Source organism: Miniopterus schreibersii (genome assembly GCF_964146895.1).
Source record: "Miniopterus schreibersii genome assembly, chromosome: X".
Lineage (NCBI taxonomy): Eukaryota > Metazoa > Chordata > Mammalia > Chiroptera > Miniopteridae > Miniopterus > Miniopterus schreibersii.
This window is the reverse complement of record NC_138104.1, coordinates 98,472,325-98,494,423: the sequence shown is the minus strand read 5'-3', so window position 1 is coordinate 98,494,423 and position 22,099 is coordinate 98,472,325. Positions and strand designations below refer to the sequence as shown.

At 45.4% G+C, this 22,099-nt stretch overlaps 1 protein-coding gene across 2 annotated transcripts in view; it reads left to right on the top strand.

Moving 5' to 3' along the window:
• Window positions 1-2,659: 2,659 nt before the first annotated feature.
• The window catches only part of NHS (NHS actin remodeling regulator), a 322,109-nt gene continuing 302,669 nt past the window's right edge, over window positions 2,660-22,099 (top strand). For both annotated transcript variants that reach the window (XM_081126603.1, XM_081126602.1), the window contains exon 1: window positions 2,660-3,814. In XM_081126603.1, the coding sequence (XP_080982729.1) occupies window positions 3,274-3,814 (541 nt within the window). In that variant the 5' untranslated portion in view covers window positions 2,660-3,273. The remainder of the gene's footprint in view (window positions 3,815-22,099) is intronic.

Below are 22,099 nucleotides of genomic sequence, written 5' to 3'. Positions count from 1 at the left end.
CAATTTAAATTTAATTTAAAAAATGGAAAAAAAAAACATCCAACAATATACACCCGCCCTATCATGATTACACATGGTTGTTACAATTTGCTGATTTCAGTTCTCCAACTGAAATCAGTTAGTGTGGCTTAGTAACCACACTAGAATACTTGTGTGTGTGGGGGGGGGGGATGGTGGTGGTGATAAGCCACATAGGAAGGGCTTATGAAACCAGGAGGTTGTCCTGGAGCTGCCCTTGCATAGCTAGCATGCACTTCTTATTAAGATGGTGGGTGTATAACAATCACAATTTTAAAGGTGCCTTTATTCACACCTTACAGTGGACTGAGAAAACATCAATTGACCATATCAATGTATGTGTTTATTTGTATTAGTTTTATTTTTGGTGATTCTGAAGTAAGCTGTTTTTCAAAGTAATAAAAAACAAAAAAACAAAAAAAAAAAACTAAACTAAAGTGCCCTTAGGTCACGGGAGACTACTAAAGGTTGGGGGGCAGTGAGAACAAAGGGGATCAAAAACCAAAATCAAAGTTTATTTTAAATCAAATGGCTTTATTAGCACGTCACTAGGAGTCCAGTTGATTACAAAGAGAGTTTTCCTTTATGCATAGCTGAACCGTGCTTTGAATCATTTTGAAATCTTGACTTGGGTCTTTGCTGACCACTTTGGGGCCCTTTCTTGAACTTAATTACCCCCTGGGATCCTCTAACTCCTGGGCCTGGAGGAGGACTCCCCCTCCCCTTCAGTCACCTCTCTGGGTGGATAGGGGCCCTCAGGTCCGGGAAGGAATTTGCCAATAATTGGAAGCTCCCTTTAGGAGTGAGAACTCAGTACCACTCATTGCCTATGTCACGGTTCAGCTGGGCTCACTCCACTGGCCCCTTGCATGCTATTAATAGGACATTGTTGGATGAGGGGGAGTGAGAGGCACCCTGGACTTGCCACAGGGCTTGCTAACTGGATGTCTTCAGTACCCTTTGTTGTTCTTTACCTCAGTATGTTTAGGGAGGAGTGTGTGGCCTGGCAACCTAGCAGAACTCATGTTCAGAATTTTGAACATATTAAAGAGTCAAGCTAAGGTTGAAAACAGCCAGCCCTAAGCTTTTGTAAATTTGTCAGATAAAAAACAACTCCTAAAAGATCCTTTTCTAAAATATTCTTTCTTTCACTTTTTATTTGGAAACCAAACTAAATTCAAAGTTGCAAGAAATGTATGATGAATCCCAATATGCCCTTTACTTAGACTCACTGTTTTGCACATTTTACTGTATATTTTCTTTCTCTTTTTGTACATATGCATTATTGTTATTATCATTATTATTCTTGTTGTTGGTACTGAAACATTTATGTGTACCTTGCAGACATTATGACCCTTTACCCCCAAACCCCCAGCCCGGATCTTTTATGAACAAGGACATTCCCTTGCCAAAAATCTTACTTTTTAAGGTAGAATAAGAGAAGGGTCTGTTGAAGCCTTTATAACTAAAGTGTGGGCCAGTCCAAAGTGCTGATTGTGGGGCCCTGTGTGGGCTCCCGCTAAGGCAGGAGTGAGGTGAGGAGACACCACGGCAGGCCTGGAGGACTTTATTGTTGCCATAAAACATTTTTTTCCATGTTCTCTTTAGACACATGAAATGAAGGCTGCATTCCCAAGATCTGGCTTGTGGCTTTAAAATAAAAAAAAATATTTTTACAGTATTCTGTTTGGAGGGATGAAAGCATGTATTTTATTAACATTTCCCAACTCTTTAAAAAAAAAGGTTTTAGGCTGACAGCATCCAGCCTGCTGCAATCGAAATACATGGCTTTTTAGAAATGATACCTTTGAGTTAACTGAAGGGGAAAACTTTCTTCAGTGAATCATCATCTCTCTGATGGAGGACTTTAAAATCCCTGTGTATGATCAGCACAGTAGGGTGACAGAAAGGTAATCCTGCATATCTCACCTAACGTGTCAATGAGTTTTGCAGGCAGTTTTCTGAGGGGTTTGCTCATTGGTGGTTTGGGTCTCATTCATGATATTCTGTAGAGATCTGGCCCAGTGCAGGCAGCTGACTGATGCCTAGGAAGCGGGTATAAATGGCACCCTGGCCACTCTGGCCACACTGGGGTGCACCCACGCCCGGTCATCCTCCCCAGCTGTCTCACTGCGCTCACAGAGCCCCAGGCATTCTTAGGGGCAGCCCCGCCCCCCCCCAAGAACCCAAAGGACTTGCTCCAAGCTGGAATTTGGCGAAGCAACTTGCTTCAACACGCCAGATCTACCGTATCGCCAGTACCCCACCCCTCTGCCTCTGTGCTCGCTACCCACACCCCCAACCCCAACTTGAGGATTCCCCGCCCCGCCACGCTGACAGTCTCAGTCCTGACCCCTTGAATGTGAGGAAGTGATTTTGCATCAGAACACGCCCGGCGAGGCCACCAGTGACTCCCAGCGGCCGCACAGGGCGCTGCGCCCCCCTCGCCCTGGCCTCCCCCCGCCCTGCGTCGGCCCCCCCCCCCCCCCCCCCCCCGCCCCCGCGCGGCCTCCTGCGCCGGGGCTGGAGGCGGATTCCTCTCTCCGGGTTTTCAAAGAGCCTTTCTGAAACCTCCTCTTGGCCCAGAGAGGGAAAGAGCTTGGGCGCAATCGCTCCCAGGAGCGGCTGAAGGGCGCGCGGGGAGAGGCCTGCGTTGGGGTACTTTCAAACTGAGGCGCGCACACACTCACACCCACCCAACCAGACACACACACGCACGCGCGCGCGCACACACGCGCTCTCTCTCTCTCCCTCTCTCTCTCTCAGTCTCTCTCTCCCTCTCTCTCAATCTCTCTCTCTCTCTCTCTCTCTCTCTCTCTCTCTCTCTCTCTCACACACACACACACACACACACACACACACACACACACACACACGCCCATTTATATAGGCGGTGGCGGCGGCAGCAGCCGGGGCGGCGGCGAGAGCTGGAATGATGGAGCTGAGCCAGCCGACCCGGGTTGGAAGCAAGTGAGCAGACCCCAGGCGCACCCCAAGATTTCTGTGCCCCACGCTTGTCACCCTCCCCAGGGAACGGTGCACCCGGAGGAGGGCCGGGTAGACTGATTTGCTAGAGAGAGGGCGGGGAAGAGGAGGTGGTGGCCAGGTGAACAGAGGAGACCCCTGCGTATCCGGACTGCCCCAGCGCGCCTCTGCCCGACCCCTGCCCCCTCTGCGCCCAGGTGGGCGCGCTGGGTTCCCAGCTCGCAAGGGGCGCTTTGAGGAGACCAGAAAGTCGCGGCCCGGCTGCGCGGGATGCCTTTTGCCAAGCGGATCGTGGAGCCGCAGTGGCTGTGCCGACAGCGGCGCCCGCCGCCCGGCCCGGCGGAGGACGCGAACGGAGGCAGCGCTGAACCGCCGCCGCCTCTGCAGCAGCCCAGCCGACGGGACGAGGCCGTGGAGCTGGGGCCGGAGGATCCTCCCCGTGCGCCCCCTGCACCTCCAGGGCCGCCGTTGCCCGCTCCGACCGATCAGGCGCAGCCGCCGCACGGAGAGGTGCCCGCGGTGGGCGAGGAGAGCGCGGCGGGGGTCCCGGAGGCGGCGTCCGCCGCTGGCGAGGTGTCCTCGGCGGCGGCCGCGGCGGTGCTGCTCATGCTGGACCTGTGCGCGGTCAGCAACGCCGCGCTGGCTCGCGTCCTCCGGCAGCTCTCGGACGTGGCCCGGCACGCGTGCAGCCTGTTCCAGGAGCTCGAGAGCGACATCCAGCTGACCCACCGCCGCGTCTGGGCGCTGCAGGGCAAGCTCGGCGGTGTGCAGCGCGTTCTCTGCACGCTGGACCCCAAGCAGGAGGCAGTGCGTGAGTATCCGCGCCTCCCGCCCGGCGCTCAGCTCCTGCGCCGCACCCTCCGCCCTCCCTGGTCGCCGCAATCCCAGCCCCACCGCGGCGCGCCCACTGCAGCTCGCACCTTCCTCTTGCCTCGTCACCCCTCCCTTCACCTGCGACCCACCCTGATCCTGCCGGCGCTGAGTTCCAGCTAGACTCCTGAGCAGGGATGCAGGCGCCGAGGGGAGAAAGTTAAAGGGGCAGCCTTGGAACTCAGGCAGCTGAGGGCTGAAAGGGAGCGTTCATGGCGACACAGGAGGCGGAGGGGTCTGTCATTCAGCTCTGGAGCTCACCTCCCCTGTCCCTCCACGGGGGTGGGGTGGGGACGGGGGTTGGTACAACTTATGTGGTTTCCAGTGGCCCAGCGCCGAGCCGTATAGTCCGACCCCACCCCCACTCGTGCTTGGGGGCTCAAGGAGTAGTGAGTGTCTTTTTAGGGCTTCTGCTTCGCCGTGCTGGTTTTGTCACTCGTACCGTGATCTCGGGGCTGCGCAGAGCCCTGAACTTGTGCCCTGTGCTCCTGTGCGACACAGCACCGAGCCGCTTGCCTCCTGGAATGAACTCGGAAGCGGTCTGCTCCAATCTTGTGGCCCAGAGGGGCTGCGGGGGAGGGGCGAGGAGGGAGGAGTGTCCTGGGCCCTGGCAAGATCAACGAGAACCCCTGGGCATCTTTTCTGCCCCGAACAGCACAGGTACCTACTAAATAGCCCTCTGTGTCATTTGCCTTCCGAGGATCCCAGAGGCGCGCCCGCCCCCCCCCCTCGGGTACTGTCGCCCAAATTCACCCACATATGGAAGACCCCTGAGTATCTTTGCTGCCCGTTAACTTCACTCTTGCGACATCCTAGGGCTCCCAACAAATGTCATTCTGCGTCGTCTGCCCTCCAAGAGGCGCTCGGTCAGTCAAATCGGGCGGTGTGGGACATTTTAGGAAGCAGCAGAAGGTGGGCAGGGTGCTAGGCCGGCGCCCCGGTCCTTGGGCGCCTAGTCCCGCGGCGCCCTCACCGCGAAGGTGATGTCAGCGGCTCTGACTTACATAAGAGGCTGCCCGGGTCGCTGCAGCAGCTGCGCCGGTGCGCGGTGGCCCGGAGCGCGCGGGGCGGTGGCGCTCTCGCGGCATCCTTTCAGGGAACCTCTGCCCGACAACCCAGCTCGCACATTGCCCCCACTCAAAAAAAAACAAACACACACACACACACACACACAAAACAACCCCCAAAAACCCAATAAAAAACAAAAAACCTTTGAATCCCACCCCGGGAATTCGCTGCTTTTCTGCAACAACAACAATAATAAGCGTAATGAATAAATGATGTGCGAGATCGGTTTTCGCAGCTATAAAGGACCCGAGTTGGGTTAATGACTGGTTGTTTAAAAGGGCAATTCCGGGGATGAGTTCTGGAAAGTATTAGGACTGCCGTAGGCCAAGTCGTATTTTACTTTTGGGACTTGAAATGAGCGCTTTAATCCTGCCTCTTTTTTACCTCAAACCACACAGCGGGGACAGGCCCTTCACTTTCAGCAGAGCTGATATCTGGGGAGTGCGGTTGGGGTGAGTGGTGATTTCACTTCAAAAGAACTGGAGGGAAGTTTTGCAGACTGTTGAGTGGTGCATACATTTCCCGTGTGTGTGTGTGTGTGTGTGTGTGTGTGTGTGTGTGTGTGTGTGTGTGTGTGTGAGAGAGAGAGAGAAAGAGAGAGAGAGAGAGAGAGAGACACACACACACACACACTGCTCTTTAAATTAGGTTTCACACAAGTGAAGCTCAGTGCAGGAGCAGATTGTGGCCTTTTCCCCTCTTTCTTTACAGGCAGCAGTGGGCACTTATGCACATGAAACTTGACACAGTCTTTTCAAGTCCTTTTAACTGCTTGGAGTACAAACTAGTGGTTAATGGAGAAAAGAGGACTTTGTAAATGTGTGCATATAATCGATGATGAATGTATACTCTGTGCATTTATACATTAATAAATAAATCAGCCCAGGGATGGACTTAAAAATCTATTATTTTAAAATTTTTCTTAAATGTTATCTTCACACTTCGTGTCCAGACCTCCCTAGTCTTTTGTTCATGTGAATTTAGATGGCATTGTACTTGTTTGATGTCATAGAAGGCATTACCTTTGGAAGGAAGGCTTAATAGTATGTGTCGCAGTGGGAGTTTCACAGCGTGCAGAGGCAGAGACCAAGGTTTTTGTGTAAGTGTTTATTTCAGAGGATATCCCAGGAAAGACAGGGAGGGAGTACAGAAGTGGGACAGCATAGGGAGGAAAGCTCATGCCCATTGTGAGCTTGGACACCATTGTGGGCAACCAGGGTTTAATACAGCACACACCTGAGAAGTGTTCAACTGAGGAGTGAGGAAGCTGGAGTGTTTATTCATCAACTTCCACCCCTCACTGAGGGAAGGTAGGACCTGGCCTATGAATTCCCTGGCTCCCAGGGAATGTTAGGGCTCAATGTGCTCCCAGGCCAGGTAGTGAGATGTGAAAAGCCTAGGGTTTATACAGGAATGTCTGCGGCGGTCCTGTGGGAGGGGTTATGGGTAGACTACCAGTGGCTTCTATCTACTATATTATGCATCTTCCTTTAGCATTCTCCCAGCCTAGGGGAGTTTCAAAGCGAGTGACCCACATCTCCTTTCCTCTCCTTTTGAAGGTGTCTGGGTGCCTCCATACCCGCCTGTGTGGCCTTACCACCAGGATCATCATTCCCCATGCAGTCTTCCTGTTGCTTCATCCTTGGACAGCTGCTTCCCGTTGCCCTGAGACAGGCTCGGGACGGGGGAGGGGGCCAGTCTGAAGGGGTGACATGATCTGACATATATTTTAGTAAAGTGACTCTGGAGGCAAGTCTGAAGGCTGGTAAACAGTATGACTGGTGATGGTGGCTAGGACCAGGGAGGTAGCTATTCAGACAGTGAGAAGTGGTGGGATTTTTGGAACTAGGACTGATAGTATTTACTAATAGGATTGGGTACAGAGTGTGAGAAGAAAAGAAGTAACTATGGATGACTCCTAGTTTTTCTTGTGGGTGTTTTTTTTGTTTTTTTTTTTTTGGCTTAAACAACTTGTAGAAGGTAGTGCCATTTCCAGAAATGGGTAAGGCTAATGGAAGAGTGGATATTTTATTGTGGGAGAACAGAATCAATAGTTTTATATTTGTGTCATGTTAACTTGATACTTAGACCATTAGATGTGTGAGCTCAGAACTCAAGAGAGAGGTCCAGGCTGAAGAGGTAAATGGGAGACATAAGCATAGAAATGGTAGGTGAAGCCTTGGAGCTAGGAACAGTGTAGATAGTAAAGAAAATGAAGCAAGAACTTAGCCTAGGGAAGCCCAACTTTGGAAATTTAGTAAAGGAGGAGAAAGACTTAGAAAGAGCAACCAGCAAGCTAGAAGGAAAATCAGGAGGGTATGGTCTGATGGAAGCCAGAAGAAGGTGTTTCAAGAATGGAGAAGTCAACATTGTCAGATGCTTCCAAGAGTAAGATGAGCACTGAGACAAGGCCTTTGAACATGATTACTTGGAAGCAATTAATGGCCCTGATAGGTGCCATCTAAGTGGAGGGGTGGAGATGAAGGCCAAAGAAAATGAAGAGAGAACAGGAGGGGTGGAAGAGGAGATAGCAACCGCAGATGACTCTTCCAAGGAGTTTCCTCCGGAGGGGAGTGGAGAAATAGAGCAGCACCTGGAGGGGAATACAGGGTCAAGGGAGAGTTTCTTAAAAGGTATTGATGTTCCAGCATATTTAGATTTCACAGAGAAGGGGAAATTGCTGATTCTGGGGAAAGAACTGGGTAATTCTGGAAGATCTTGAGAAGCTGAGAGGGGAAGGAATCAGAACATCTTTCCATCCATTGGCACTGGAGGGAAGATGGAGGATATAGTCAGGTAGGCAGGTAGGCTGGTGAACTGATGGTGGTAGGATGTGTTCTTATACAATTACATCTATTTTCTCTGTGAAGTGCCCAGTGACGTAATCAGCAGAGAGGGTATTGGTAATGTGAGAAAAGAAGGCAAGGTGTTAATGTTGTCTCAGCGAGGGAATGTGGATGCAGTAAGGAAATATAAAGGAATTACCTGGCTGTGTTGAGAGCCTTCTGAAATTTATTGTCATAAACTTGAAGTAAGTCCAGTTTCTCAGTCACTAAAACCTGACATTTTGGAATTGCTCCATGGGCCTCAACCCCAAGCTGTTCATCTTTAGATATTTTAATGTTGTTGGCTTTTTGGTTGCAGTTAATTATAGTTACTGAGTTTTAATGTAAATTTTATATTAAAGTTGAACATTCCTACAGAAAAGTGCACAAACCATAAGCGTACAGCTTGGCTAATTTTCACAAAGTGAACAACTCATGTAACCATCAGCCAGATCAAGAAATAAAGCATTACCGTATCCTGAAACATCCCCCCCACACCCTAGGCCCTTTACCAGTCACTATCTCCCTTCCCAAAGGAAGCCACTATTTTCACATCCACATCCATCAATTAGATTTCCCTATTTTTGAATTTTATGTAAGTAGAGTCATATAGTATATACTTTTTAGTGTTCACCCAACATTATGTTGGCAAGATTCTTCCATGTTGTTACAGTAGATTGTTCATTCTCATTGCTGAATAAAATTTCAGTGTGTGCATATACCACAATTTGATCTATTTTCCTGATGATGTCCATTTGGGTTGTTTCTAGTTTAGGGTTATTGCCACAAACATTCACCCGGGGATATTTTTTCCATTGCTCTTCAGAGAAAGTGGAAGGAAGAGGGGGGGGGACATGTAAGTGAAAGAGACACATTGACTGGTTGCCTCCCACAGGCCACCAGGGCCAGGGATGGAGCCTGCAACTGAGGTACTTGACCTTGGCCAAAATCCAACCCAGGACCCTTCAGTCCATAGGCCAATGCTCTGTAGCCACTGAGCCAAACCAGCCAGGGTGCCACAAACATTTTTTACATGTCTTTTTAAAAAATATATATCTTTATTGATTTCAGAGAGAGGAAGGGAGAGGGAGAGGAAGAGATAAAACATCAATGAAGAGAGAGTCATTGATTGGCTGCCTCCTGCATGCCCCCTACTGGGGACTGAACCCACAACCGGGGCATGTGCCCTGGCTAGTAGTCAAACTCCAATCCCCTGGATCCTAGGTTGATGCTCAACCGCTGAGCCACGCCTGACTGGGCTTACATGCTTTTGAGGAGCTTATGTATACATAGCTCTTTGGTACATATATAAAAGTGAAATTTCTGGATCAAAGGGGCTGAGTATGTTTGGCTTTAGTAGTTATTGCCTAACAGTTTTCTGAACTGGTTGTACCAATTTATACTCCCAGTAGTACATGAAAGTTCCAGTTGCTCCACATCCTCACCAACATTGTTATTGTCTTTTTAATTGTAGCTACTCTGGTGGGTAGGTAATAAAAATCTCATTGTGGTTTTAATTTGAATTTCTCTGATAGCTTGTGAGATTGAGCACCTTCTCATATATATTTTGACCATTTGGATATTCTCTTCTGTGAATTACCTATTCAAGGCCTTTGCTCATTTTTTTGGTAAGGTTCTTTATATCTTTTTTATTGTCTTGTAGGAGTTCCTTGTATATTGTGGATATGAGTTATCTGTGAGTTATAAGAATTGCAAATACCTTGTCTCACTCTGTTGCTTGCCTTTTCACTTTCAGTGTTGTCTTTTGGTGAGAAGTTCTTATTTTTATGTAGTCTAGTTTATCAATCCTTTTCTTTATGATTATTGTTTTTTCTCTTCTGTTTGTTCTTAAATTCTCCACTTAAATTCTTCACTGGTCATGAAGATATTCTCCTATGTTCTAGAAGTCTTTTGTTTTGTCTTTGTCATTTAGATCCATGATTCATATGGAATTGGTATTTTTATATGGTGTGAGGTAAGGGTCAAGATTAATTATTTTCCATATGGATATACAATTGATCCATTGCCACTTACTGAAAAGACCATTATTTCTCCATTGCACTACAGTGACACTTTTGTTATCTATTGAGTGGATTGATTTTATTTTCAGTCAATATTTATTGAGTTCTGCTATATGTCAGGTCTGGTACTAAGATCTTTATATGAATTACCTTATTTAATATTCACAATAACTCTATGAGAGAGGTACAGTGATTTTCCCACTTTACTGAAGGTTAGAAGCTTGCTCCAGGTAGCAACAGCAAGAAAGTGCTGGAGCCTAGAGTTGGAATCCAGGTCTGAGTCCACAGTGTTGATCCCAAGCACTAGACTTCTCTTTCATGCATTGCTGCACAAACCCAGGGGAATTACTGTTTTAAAATCAAGACTTTTCTCGATATGTTTCTGACCACTTGAAAAGCTTTATCTCTTGCTTTTCTATCCATTAGCCCTCTTTGACTTCTCCATTTTCTACCCCAATCCAGTCATACTGAACTACTGGGTGTTCCCTAACTTGCTAGGCTAACTCATTCTTCATGCCTATGTATATACTACCCTTACCTTCTGGAACATTTCACTGGCTAATTCCTACATGATCATCTTTGATAGTCAGCTGACACATCATCTTCTCTGTGATGTGGAACCTGATTCCTTGTCCACCACTTCTCACCTATAACTTTTCTAGAACTCTGTGCTAACCTTTATCTTAGCTTTTCTCCTTCTAAACAGTAGACAGTGTTGGTGTTCTTTCTATATTTCTTCAGCCCTCAACTCTCATGCTGAAGGCTGCTTACTGCAAACTCCTGGGACTCTGCCTAGGGCTTTTTATTTCTGGCTAATGGACCATGCTTAGCTGTGCACACAGGGAAAGCTGGACGTGCCAGTGAATTAATGGTCTTGAAGCAGCACTCAACCAGTGATGGACGGGGCATTGGTGTATGAACACCCCAGCTTCTTTGCCCTTGGATTAGAGAAATCTGAGATGTGTTCTATACCATCTCTCAGAATTCCCCAGTAGGACTGTGCTCTAGTTGCCCACAGTCATGATTTTATTTGATAATGCACCATGTATTTTCTACCTTCCTTTCTCCACCTCACTTTCTCACTCACCTATGGCTGGTTCCTAGGGAGACCTCCCACATAAAATACTTGTGGTTGAACTTGCACTCACAGGGTCTTGGGGAACCCAGATGAAAACAATCTGTTTCATCTTTGAACTGTGAGGCCAAAGAACTAGGGCCAGAAGTATGGTAGAAGTGATATTCCTCACTCTTTTTCCTTAAACTCTTTCCCTCAGGATTATTATATTAACCACATGCTTGGCCCCTCCCAGGTGCTCTGCAGTGGGTCTAGAAATAACTTACTATTCTTTAGAAGTGATCTTTCGTGTGAGGGGCATGGGGGGGAACTCAAGCCTAAGATGATGAAGACACACACCACCTCAGTTCCTCAATGGTCCATTGGCCAGCCTTTTAGAGCACTATTTATTATTCTGTGGAATGAGGTCAGTGATGGCCCCAGGAGATCCAAGCTTCCATATTTGAGAAGCATAATTTTAACCTGAGCAGACACAGAAATGGCTAAATCTGGAAAGAAACTAAGAAGTCACACATTGAGTGAATTGATCATTTTGCCTTGATACTGTAATGCTAATCATGGCTTCATTCAGCTTTTGGAAGGATGATCCTTTTCCTCCCCATTCTGTTCATTCTACCACATGTTAAAACCCTTTGCAGACTAGTTAATGTGGGTGTTTTTGTGTGTGTTTGTTTTTATGTTTCAGTAACTGTGGTTAGGTTTCTTTTCCTCCTGTCTCCCTGCTCAGCAAATTTCTTTGAGGCATTATGAGATCCTAACAGCTCCATTGAAAACTGCTTTTAAACCCATCGTAGAACAACTTAGAAGAAAGCAATCTTTCAAAGGTTAATATTTCATGGTTGTAATTTTCTCACAGCAACACATTTCTTTCTAGACTTTTCTTGTTGTATTGGATTGGGCTTTTAAATCAAAACTACTGAACTACTTTACCTAGGAAATCCTTGAGATTCTTGTTGGGCTGATATTGTTAAGATGATAACAATAAAGATTTCTTTCTGTTTGTGGAGACATTTTCCACACAACACCATCAGGAAAGTATAAATTCCACATAAACTCTCAGAAATGTCTTCAGCCTCAGAGCTTCTAGTCTACTTTTAATGGGCATTACCTTTAAAATGCCATGGCATATGAAATTTCTCCTATTGTCCCATGTTAGCCCAAGAGTCTTAAAGATCCATTGACTTCATATAATGCTTTATAATTTTACAGACAAAGACAATTTCAAATGTAGTTAAAATTTTGTTTTGACAGTTCAATTTCTTTTTACTCTATTAAAATACTGGAACACAAGATTTTGTGGGACACTATTAAAAATCTTGGGAAGAGTATACCTGGAACAAACCATCAATCACAAAAATTCCTGAAAGTTCTTTTTGCATTAAGAATTTCTCATGAATCACGTCTTGATAATAAATGAAAATAAAAAATGATAAGGTGGGAATGGTTTCTGAATGTAAAGCTCTCATTCTAAGGTCTAAATTTGTTGAAACAAGGTTTTGGAGAGCCCTCCTACCACACTGCAATCCCACAAAGGACAGCAACCCTGTCTAGTTCATCTTTCTGAATGACTAAGACAGGTGTGACAATTTTTTGTTTCTGACATTGTCCATCTCTCAACCCACTAATGAACATGAGAAGGTTTGGGTGTACTGAAATAGGAATCTGAGGACTTGGGCATCCATATGCTGAAAAATTAATTTATTATGAAGTTCCTAAATCTTTCCAAGTGAAATTTACCAAGAATAAAATGAATTTAATAAGAGTTGGAGAATCCTGGGATCTTAGAGTTGGGAAAGACCATTGAATCCAACTTCCCAACCAGGGTGGGACTCTTTTTAAAGATGTCCCAAATGGCAACCCATCTGGTTTCCATGCTCTTTGAGATGCCCAGGAGTGGGAAGTGGTCATCCCTACCCCAATCTTATTGCTGGATAGTTCCTGCTCTCAAACGGTCCTTATCTACACTAAGAATAAATTTGTCCTTTTGTAATTTTAGCCTTTTAGTCCTAATTCTGGTGTCTAGAGCCATATGGAATCTGCTTACAATCTCTTATCTAGGGTATCTTTTAAGTAGCTAGAGGTTACTGTGTAGTCCCTTCTAAGCTTTCTTTGTCCCAGGTAAAACAAATTCAGTTGTTTCAACCAGCCCTCTTAATGCCAAGTTTTCTGTCCCCCTCACACTGGTTGCACTCTCCCACAGGTGCAGCGCATGAATGGACCCATTTTTTTCTTCATATGAATGCCCCACTATGACTAAAATGGCCCTTGTTGTTTATTTTATTTTATTATTTTATTTTATTATTTAAATTTATCTTTATTGTTGAAAGTATTACAGGTGACCCATTTCCCCTCCCAGCTGACCCCCTCCACCTCACTCCCACCCCCTCCCCAAGTCTTTACCCCGTTGTTGACTGTGTCCAAGGGTTATGCATATATGCATATAACTTCTTTGGTTGATCTCTTTCCACCCTCCGTCCCCCTTCCCTCTTTCCTCTGAAATATGATCATCTGTTGCCTGCGTCAATGTCTCTGGATCTATTTAGTTCGTCAGATTGTTTTGTTCATTAGCTTCTTGTTAAAGAAGACCCTCAACTTTTTGTGTAGTGCTGGTCTGGTGGTGATGAACTCCTTTAGCTTTTTCTTATCTGTGAAGCTCTTTATCTCACCTTCAGTTCTAAATGATAGCTTTGCTGAGTAGAGCAATCTTGGTTGTAGTTCCATGTTTTTCATCACTTTGAATATTTCTTGCCACTCCCTTCTGGCCTGCAAGGTTTCTGTTGAGAAATCAGCTGACAGTCGGATGGGTGCTCCCTTGTAGGTAACAAATTGTTTTTCTCTTGCTGCTTTTAAGATTCTCTCTTTGTCTTTAAGCTTTGGCATTTTAATGATGATGTGTCTTGCTGTGGGCCTCTTTGAGTTCTTCTTGTTTGGGACCCTCTGTGCTTTCTGGACTTGTAAGTCGATTTCTTTCCCCAGGTAGGGGAAGTTTTCTGTAATTACTTTTTCAAATAGGTTTTCAGTTTCTTGGTCTCTTTCCTCTCCTTCTGGCACACCAATAATATGAATGTTGGGCTGCTTGAAGTTGTCCCAGAGGCTCCTTATGCTATCTTCATATTTCTGGATTCTTTTTTCTTTTTGCTCGTCTGGTTGGGTGTTTTTTGTTTCCTCATGTTCCAAATTGCTGATTTGATTCTCAGCATCCTCTACTCTACTGTTGATTTCCTATAAATTATTCTTCATTTTAGTTAATATAGCCTTCATTTCAAATTGGTACTTTATTATGTCATTGACTTTCTCAGTTATTTTCATAATACTCTTACTAACATGCTTGAGCATCCTTATAAACAAAATTCTGAACTCTGTTTCTGTTAGCTTGCTTGGATCTATTTCATTTAGTTCCTCTTCTAGATATTTTTTCTGTTCTTTCCTTTGTGACATGTTTCTTTGCCTCTGCATTTTGGCTGCTTCTTGGTGTTTGTTTCTATGTATTAGGTAGAGCTGCTATGTCTCCTGGAATTTGTAGAGTGGCTTTGTGTAGTAGGAGTCCCGTAGGATCCAGTGGCTCAGCCTCCCAAGTCTCCTGAGCTGGGCCTTCTAGGTGCTCCCCTGTGTGGGCTGTGTGCACTGTCCTGTTGTAGTTGAGCCTTGGTTGCTGTTGGTGTTTCTGGGAGGAACTGACCCCCAGGCCAATCGGCTGTGAGGACCCGCTGCAGCTACAGCCAAAGAGATGGTGTGCTGGAGACACCCCTATGGAGCAGGATTTACTTCAGTGGAGCTTTGGTGTCCATCAAGTGCGCCCCTTGAGTGTGTCACTTGTGGGTGTGGTAGGGTTGTAATCCAGGGTGGTCGAGTCTGACCACCAGGTGCACTGTCTCTGGGGCCTCCCTGGAGGTGTAAAATCACCCTGTGCCAGTTCCTTGCCCATCATGAGCTACACAGCAAACCGTAGTTGGCTGCTCCTTGTGCTGGGCTTGGAGGTGCCCAGGAGAGGCCCAGCTATGAGCCAATGCAGCTGCCGCTAGTGCCAGGCCTGGGGCGACTTATCAAGCCGTATGGGGCAGCTGCTGCTTGTTTGAGAGATTTTAGGAAAGTCCTAAGCATGAGGCTCGAGAGGCCACTTGCACAGAAAAGCCCCTGGAAATGGCCCGGATGAGCTGCAGGTGGGGAGGGGCGGGGCCTCCGGGAATCACGGGGCGGGGCCAAAGGTGAGTCAGGTGCTGGCGATTCAAACATGGCGCCTGCGGGCTGTGCGGGGAGGACTCGCCACAGGAGCCATGGCCTCCGCCAGCCCTTCTGCCCGGGAGGAAGCCGCCCTCCGCCTGTCGCCTGGATCTCAGGCAGGTCAGTCCCTCCCCGAGTGTCCCAGGTCCTTTCAGGCTCCTGCCCGGCGCTGGGCTCAGAGGGAGCGTCCGAGTGAGTCCGCGCCGGGCCCTTGAGAGGAGCTGCTGGGGCTCCCGCGGCCTCCGCGACCCTCAGGGACAGTCCCCGCTGGTTTCACAGCCCGAAGTGTGGGGACGTCTCTTCCCGGCCCTGGAGCCCTGGGCTGGGGCCTGCTGTGGGGCTGGGACCCTTCCCTCCTCCGGGAAACCCCTGCCGCCGAGATTCCCTCCCGGGTTTCCCCGCGGCACCGGCTGTGGGTCCACGGCTGTGTCTCCGCTATTCAGCCCCGCCCCGCCCCGCCCGCGTCTCCCCCTCCTCCCGGTCTCGGTGCTGCTTCAGTTCCCTGGTTGCGGGGCTTCTGTTCAGCCAGAATTCAGGAGCTTCTGAGTGATGTTGGTTCTGTATTTTAGTTCTAATTTTGATGTGGTTGCCGGAGGCCGCGGGTGCAGCTGTGGCCTACGCCGCCATCTTGTTTCCTCCCTCAGCCCTTGTTGTTTTAATTATTGCAAAATACTGTTGGTGCATTATTGCTCTTATGGCCCAACAAACTTCTTTCCTTCATAGTAGCAGTTCTTTTACACGAGGTTGCCTCTATTCCATTGGTGCAGTTGGTATTTTGAACTTAAATTTCATAAGACTCCCCATTGTCTCTGTTAAATTGAATCTTGCTTGCTTTGCTCATTCACTTCCAATCAGTGGTGATGGTTTAAAATCTTGATTCAATGTGTCAGCTACTGCCCACAGCACTTCTCTCTCTGCAAACATTAAAACATGACTCTAGCCCATCACCCACATCTTTGATAAAACTATTGTTCAGATGGACTGAAGGCCAGATCCCATTGGCAGGGAGTACTAGCAACATCCCTCCAAGTTAATGTCTATTAATCAACATTCATTGGGTACCATTGTTGTAGCAGCCACAAATGCTCCCCCCACCATCCCATTCAAACCACATTTCTCCACCTTGCCCACAAAATCTATCATCATGAGTGATTGTCGAATGGTTTGCTGAAATCAAGATACCATATGTCTGTAGTATTCCTTTGATCTCCCAGTCTAATAACCCTACTCAAAAGGGAAATGAGGTTAGTCTGGCTCAAACTGGACTCCCAACCATCAGAGGGGCCATTTAAATTTTCTTGTATATAATGGATAAAGAGTTTATTTTGGAGAATCTGCTTTGGTGTTTTGGCCATAGAATGACTGCACTGTTTGGACTTCAGGGGAACTCTCTGGGTCCTAGACTCCATTTCTCTGAATCCAAATTGCATGGTTTATAAAAGGTAGAGAATCAGAGTGCTTATCCCCTTCTTTCTTTTATGATACCTGGTGAGAACCTTACGTCTTTGTTTTTTAAGGAAAGGCTTGGAATTCATGACCTTTGTAGTTTGCTTAGGCTCAGTTTGAGTGAGGTTGGCCAGTGTCAGTTTTATCTAATTGTTGAGAAGCAAGTATGTGGTTAAGAGTGTGGGTTCTGAAGTTAGACAGCAGAGGTTCAAATCCCAGCTCCACTCCTTCAAAGCTGTATCACTTTGGACAATTTACTGAATATTTCTTTTCCTTTGGGATGGAGATAAAAACAGTACCTACTGCATCAGGTTGTTGACAAGACTGAAGGAGTCAAGGTGCACAGGCACTGAGAACTGTTCCTGGCACATGGTGAACCCCTGGGTAATTATTAGCTGTTATTTTATTGGTACTGTAATTGGATCATGCAGAGTGGGAGGCATGTGTTAAGTTTTTCCAAGTAGGTGAAAACCTGTGCCTGAATCTGTGAAAGGCTGGGTCAGGGGGAAAGAGACAGCTCACAAGCAATGTTATATCCCTCTGCATGGTCAGATCCAATAATCTTATGACACAGATTCACTCATTTATTACTGTTGGTGCATTATTGCTCTTATGGCTCAACAAACTCCTTTCCTTTATAGTGGCAGTTCTTTTATATGAAGTTTCCTCTATTCCATTGGTGCAGTTGGTATTTTGCACTACTCTAGGCACTTGGATTTCATCAGTGTACAAAAAGTTACAAAGAACTTATGGTGGAGAGAGATTAAACCATAAACAAAAAACGTAATACAGATATTTAATATAATTAAAGATAATTTAAAGAGATTACAGAACATGCTAGGAAGTGGTAAATTATGGGCAAAAAGAAACTAGAGCAGGGTGAGGGCAATCCAGAAGATTGGAGTGGGGTTACCATTTTAAATGGGAAGCAGCATTTTAGTGAAGATTGGAAAGCGGTGAGGGAGTTAATGATGTCAGTAGCAGAGGAAGAGTGTTCCAGCAGAAGGAACTAGAGCTAGTGCAAAGGCCCTGAGGTGAGAGCATGCCTGGTGTGATAGAGGGATGGTAAGGAGGCCAATATGGTGGATATGGAGTGAGCAAGAAGGAGACTGGGAGGAGAGGAGGCCAGGGAGGTGGAATGGAGGGCGGCTCATGTAGGGTCTAAGAGACCTTTGCCAGGACTTTGCTTTTTGCTCTGAGTGAAATGGAGACTCATTGGAGGGTTTTAAGTCTAGGAGTGACATGATTGACTTAGAGTTTAAAAGGATCACTTTGGCTATTGTGTTGTGAAGAAAATGTGAGAGAGGGGTAGAAACAAGTAGGTGACCAAGTAGGATAATTGCTCTGGCAGTTATCCTGGTGAGAGATGGTGGTGGTTTGGTGGAAATAATGAGAAGAGGTTGGATCCAACTTAGAGATGTTGACATTTTCTGTTTTATGTTTAGGGCTAGGCAATAAAAGTATAATTCAACCCATATAGAAGGGCATAAAAGTAAGAAGGAAAGGAAAACCCTCCTTTCCTCTTACTCCACCAGACTTGCTCCAAAGAAAACCATGTTACAATGTGTTGTGCTCCTTCTAGGAGGAGAAAAGAGAATTCTCACAGAGGTCTCATGCGTTTTGTAAAGCCACTTCTGAATGTTGAGGAGATAGGCACTTCTAGAGTCTTGTTGATTAGTTATTTTTTGCATCTTGAGAAAATTTAAAAGGTGTTCTAAAGAAAATTCTTGTTAAAGATCAATGTATCATTTCCATACAGTGAAATGTACGGATCGCAATTGTGTAGTTTGATGAATTTTAACAACTGTATGCACCCCTGTAACCCACATCCCTATTACGAGAGGGACAATTCCCTTACTTCAGATAGATAATACCTTCTTGAGGTAGGAAAGCAATATTTGAACTCTGGTGCCCTAGCACTAGTCCCTGCCAGAGCTGTTGTATTAATACGGACATGTAAGAAAATGTTTCCACAGGGACTTCTGGGCTCTCCAGTAGGATCAGACTAAGAACTGCTGATTCTATATATAAGATTTTCAAAGGAACAAACTTTAAATTAGAAGATAAATAAGTCCTGGGGATGTAATGTATAGCACGGCGACTATGGTCAATAAAATGTATTGTATATTTGAAAGTTGCTAAGAGAGTACATCTTAAATGTTCTCATCACAAGAAAAAAGTTGTAACTATGTGCTATGACAGATGTTAACTAGACTTATTGTGGTCATTTCACCATATATACAAATATCAAATCATTATGTTGTACACTTGAAATTAATATAATGTTATATGTCAATTATATCACAAATTAAAAAAGATTGAGAGGGGGGGAAAAAGATTTCCAAGACAACTGGAATAGCGGAGTTTCTTCTCTTTGGTCTGATGGTGCTGGGCTGTTTATGACATCTGGGAGGACCCATTTGGGCCAAGGATAAGAATCTGGCTTCAAAGGCCCCAGGGGTAATTTAGAAGTAGGAGTTTTTCTAAGATTAAGGTAAAATAACATTTAAAAGTCTTGGCGGGGGCGGGGAGGAAGAACTTGTTACTTTCACGCAAATTGCCAAGTAGCAGGGAACACTAATTTTTAACTATGTTTTTAGCTTATGCTGACGCTTGAGGCTTGGATGAAAGGTGAAGGAAGTTCTTTAAAATTTGATTTCTGATTATTCTATCTAAGTGCATTTAGATTTGTGAAAGAAGCAGCCCATTCTAAAGTTCAGCTACTCTTGATTTTTAATACTAGACATCTAAGGGAGGGAAGAACTAGTACTTATGAGGAAGGATGATAGCCAGTGAGACATAATGTTCATTAGAATATAATATCAATATTTATGTTTCTCTGCAGTGTGCATCTGGACGCTGTTCCTCAAGCCTGTATTTATATTTTAATAATGGGAGTAAAGCTGTATTTTCCTTTTTAATTTCACATCAGAGTTCTGCTACCTCAGCCAGTCCCCTTCTCACCCTTGAAGACTTCGATTGCAAGATGGCACATGTTTATTGAGAGGTTGATTCTAGAGATTAACTTTGAGGAGGGAAAATTGCAGCATGAATAAATACCTCAGAAATCCTTCTCCATGAAAAAAGTCATGGGGCTTTCTGCCTCACAAACAGGAGAGACAGATGCTTTGGAGTTTGGGGCAATGTGGGGGATAGCGGGCAAACCAAGGAAGAGATACTGGGAAGGGTGCCCTGGAAGGTTTTCTGAGTTTCACTTGGGTTAAATGCCTTCAGTGTGAGAAAAGAGATGTTGGAACCCTGCTCAAGTATCAGATGTCACTGGTGCTCATCTGGCAAAGTTTTAGCCTTTGCTAATTAAAATGAAATCCAATTGCACAAAGAAAAATACATTGCGTAAGGTTGTGCTTATGTGGCTGTATTTTAACCCTTTGCCCCATATCCTAAGACCAGCGAATCTCAGGTGGGTGATGACACAGGAAGTGACAGTGAGAAATGGGGTTCGCTTACAAATATATTTGGATAAAGGCAATGAGTGGGGCTATTGGCTTGTCAGTGTAAATTTGAAGCCCTTTTGGTTGGTCAGTTCAAAGTTTTAATCACTGTTGAGTGAGGAGGAAAATTTTAAACACACACACAAATAACCAAAGAGGCACTCTCTTCTACTTCTCAGCTTGTACTTTTCCCCCCAAGTTGCTCCGTATGCTTTTCTGTGGTCTGATCAGCTTGGTTGGATCAAGCCCTGCATTTAGGAAGCTACCTAGAACCAAAAGAATTCATTCATTCTCTCTCTCTCTCTCCAAATATAAATGATATATATGCTAAAATTATAACATCAATATAGCAAGGTGCACAAATGATACGTGTACAGCACCTGGAATAAGAAATAGCACTTTCAGCTCTCTAGAAATTCTGCCACTGTTCCTTTCCAGTCATACTTCCCAAAGAGTGGCCATTATCCTGACTTCTAATAGCATAGATTACTTTGGCCTGTTTTGGAATCATATAGTATATGCTTTTTTATATCTGGGTTTTTTGCTCAAAATTATATTTGGTTGCCCCATTTGTGTTGTATGTAGCTATGGCCCATTTTCATTACTGTATAATATTCCTTTGTGTAAACATACCATGATTTATTTGTCCATTTATTTGGGTATTTGGATAATTCCCAAATAATGCTGCTATGAACATTCTAGTTCCTGTCTTTTGGTGAATGTACCTACACATTTCTGTTGGGTAAAAACTCCCTGAGTTGTAGTTTTACAAAACTTTCTCCCTCAATAAGATACTTCAAGGCTGTGATAGTAACTTCTTATTCCTTGCTGTCCCTCGACTTCTGGACTAAGCAGAAGTTTTGTTTTGTTTTTCTGTAATGTAAAGATTATCACTAATCACTAATGACAAAGTTTAGGGGTCTGAAATTGAGGAAATGTGATCTACTTAAAAGGACTCCCCCGCTCTTTTAAATTAAAGCATAGTTATGAGGCCTTTTGATTCCCGGATGAGGGCTCTTCACAAAACCATGTTTCAAATCATTTGCAAACTCCGTTTAATTGGAGTTTGACATTTGAATCTTTGTTGGCAATGCTTCAGCTCTTCCTCTGTGAGGAGAATCCTTTTGGGTTTTCAGATTGCTTCCTTTCCTTGGGGAGGGGGATGGAGGAGGAAGAGTGATGAGTCCTCTAATCACTTGGCTGGATTAGCCTTAGAGCTATGGGGGAGTTGCCTTCTCTAGTTGCCCCTACTATCAAGGTTTTATGCAAAGTCTAGTCAAAGCAGAACTCCTCAGAAGGGCAAGAGACAAAGAAGAGGGGGAGGCCTTTCCGTTCCCCTGACAAGGTCTCTATTCTTGTGGCTCTGTTTTGAGAACCTTGGATATCTGATCCACAAAGTAGCAACCCTGGCTAGACAGAATTTTGTGGATTCTGGGAGTTGAAAGACCTCAAGCAAATTCTAAAATTGCCCACAGGACTTTCTTTCAAACTCCTGACATAGGCTTGGCTTCCCAGAAGCCTTTGCTGAAGCTTGAAGTCCTAGACTCAGTAAGTAGTGTAACCGCTGCCCCTCCCCCTCTCGCCCCCACCCCGTCAGCCCACAGGCTTCCTCACTGTTTGGTTTTAAATGACCATGATTGGAGAACTGAAGGGGGTGAATGTTTCAGCTTGAGCCTTCCCCTGCAAGCATCCTGGGAATGTCTGAAACATCTTTGAGGCCCAAGCAGCCCCACGGCTGCCTTGTGTTTTGATGGAACGTTTGGTTCACTTTGGGTGTGAAGGGGTGTGAAACCTTTACAGTTAAGTCTGAAAAATGGTTGTGAGAAGCCCCCAGGGAACCATGCTGCTGAGTGACACACACCTGGGCCTTTGAAAGTGGGGTTTTATGATAAATTTGAACATGGTTTTAAACTTTACTGTACTTTGCTTCATTCCTTTTCCTAACTAGAGAATAGGTGAGCTGATTTTTCCATGAGAGAACTGCTTTGGACCATTAACCCAGATTTTTTTCAAATGTAGAGGTGACTATGTAATTGAGTTTTGACTTTTAAGAACTGGAGACCCAATGAGACAGCTCTGTGAAGTCAGAGTTGCAGGTGGGGCTGGTGGGGGGAAGAT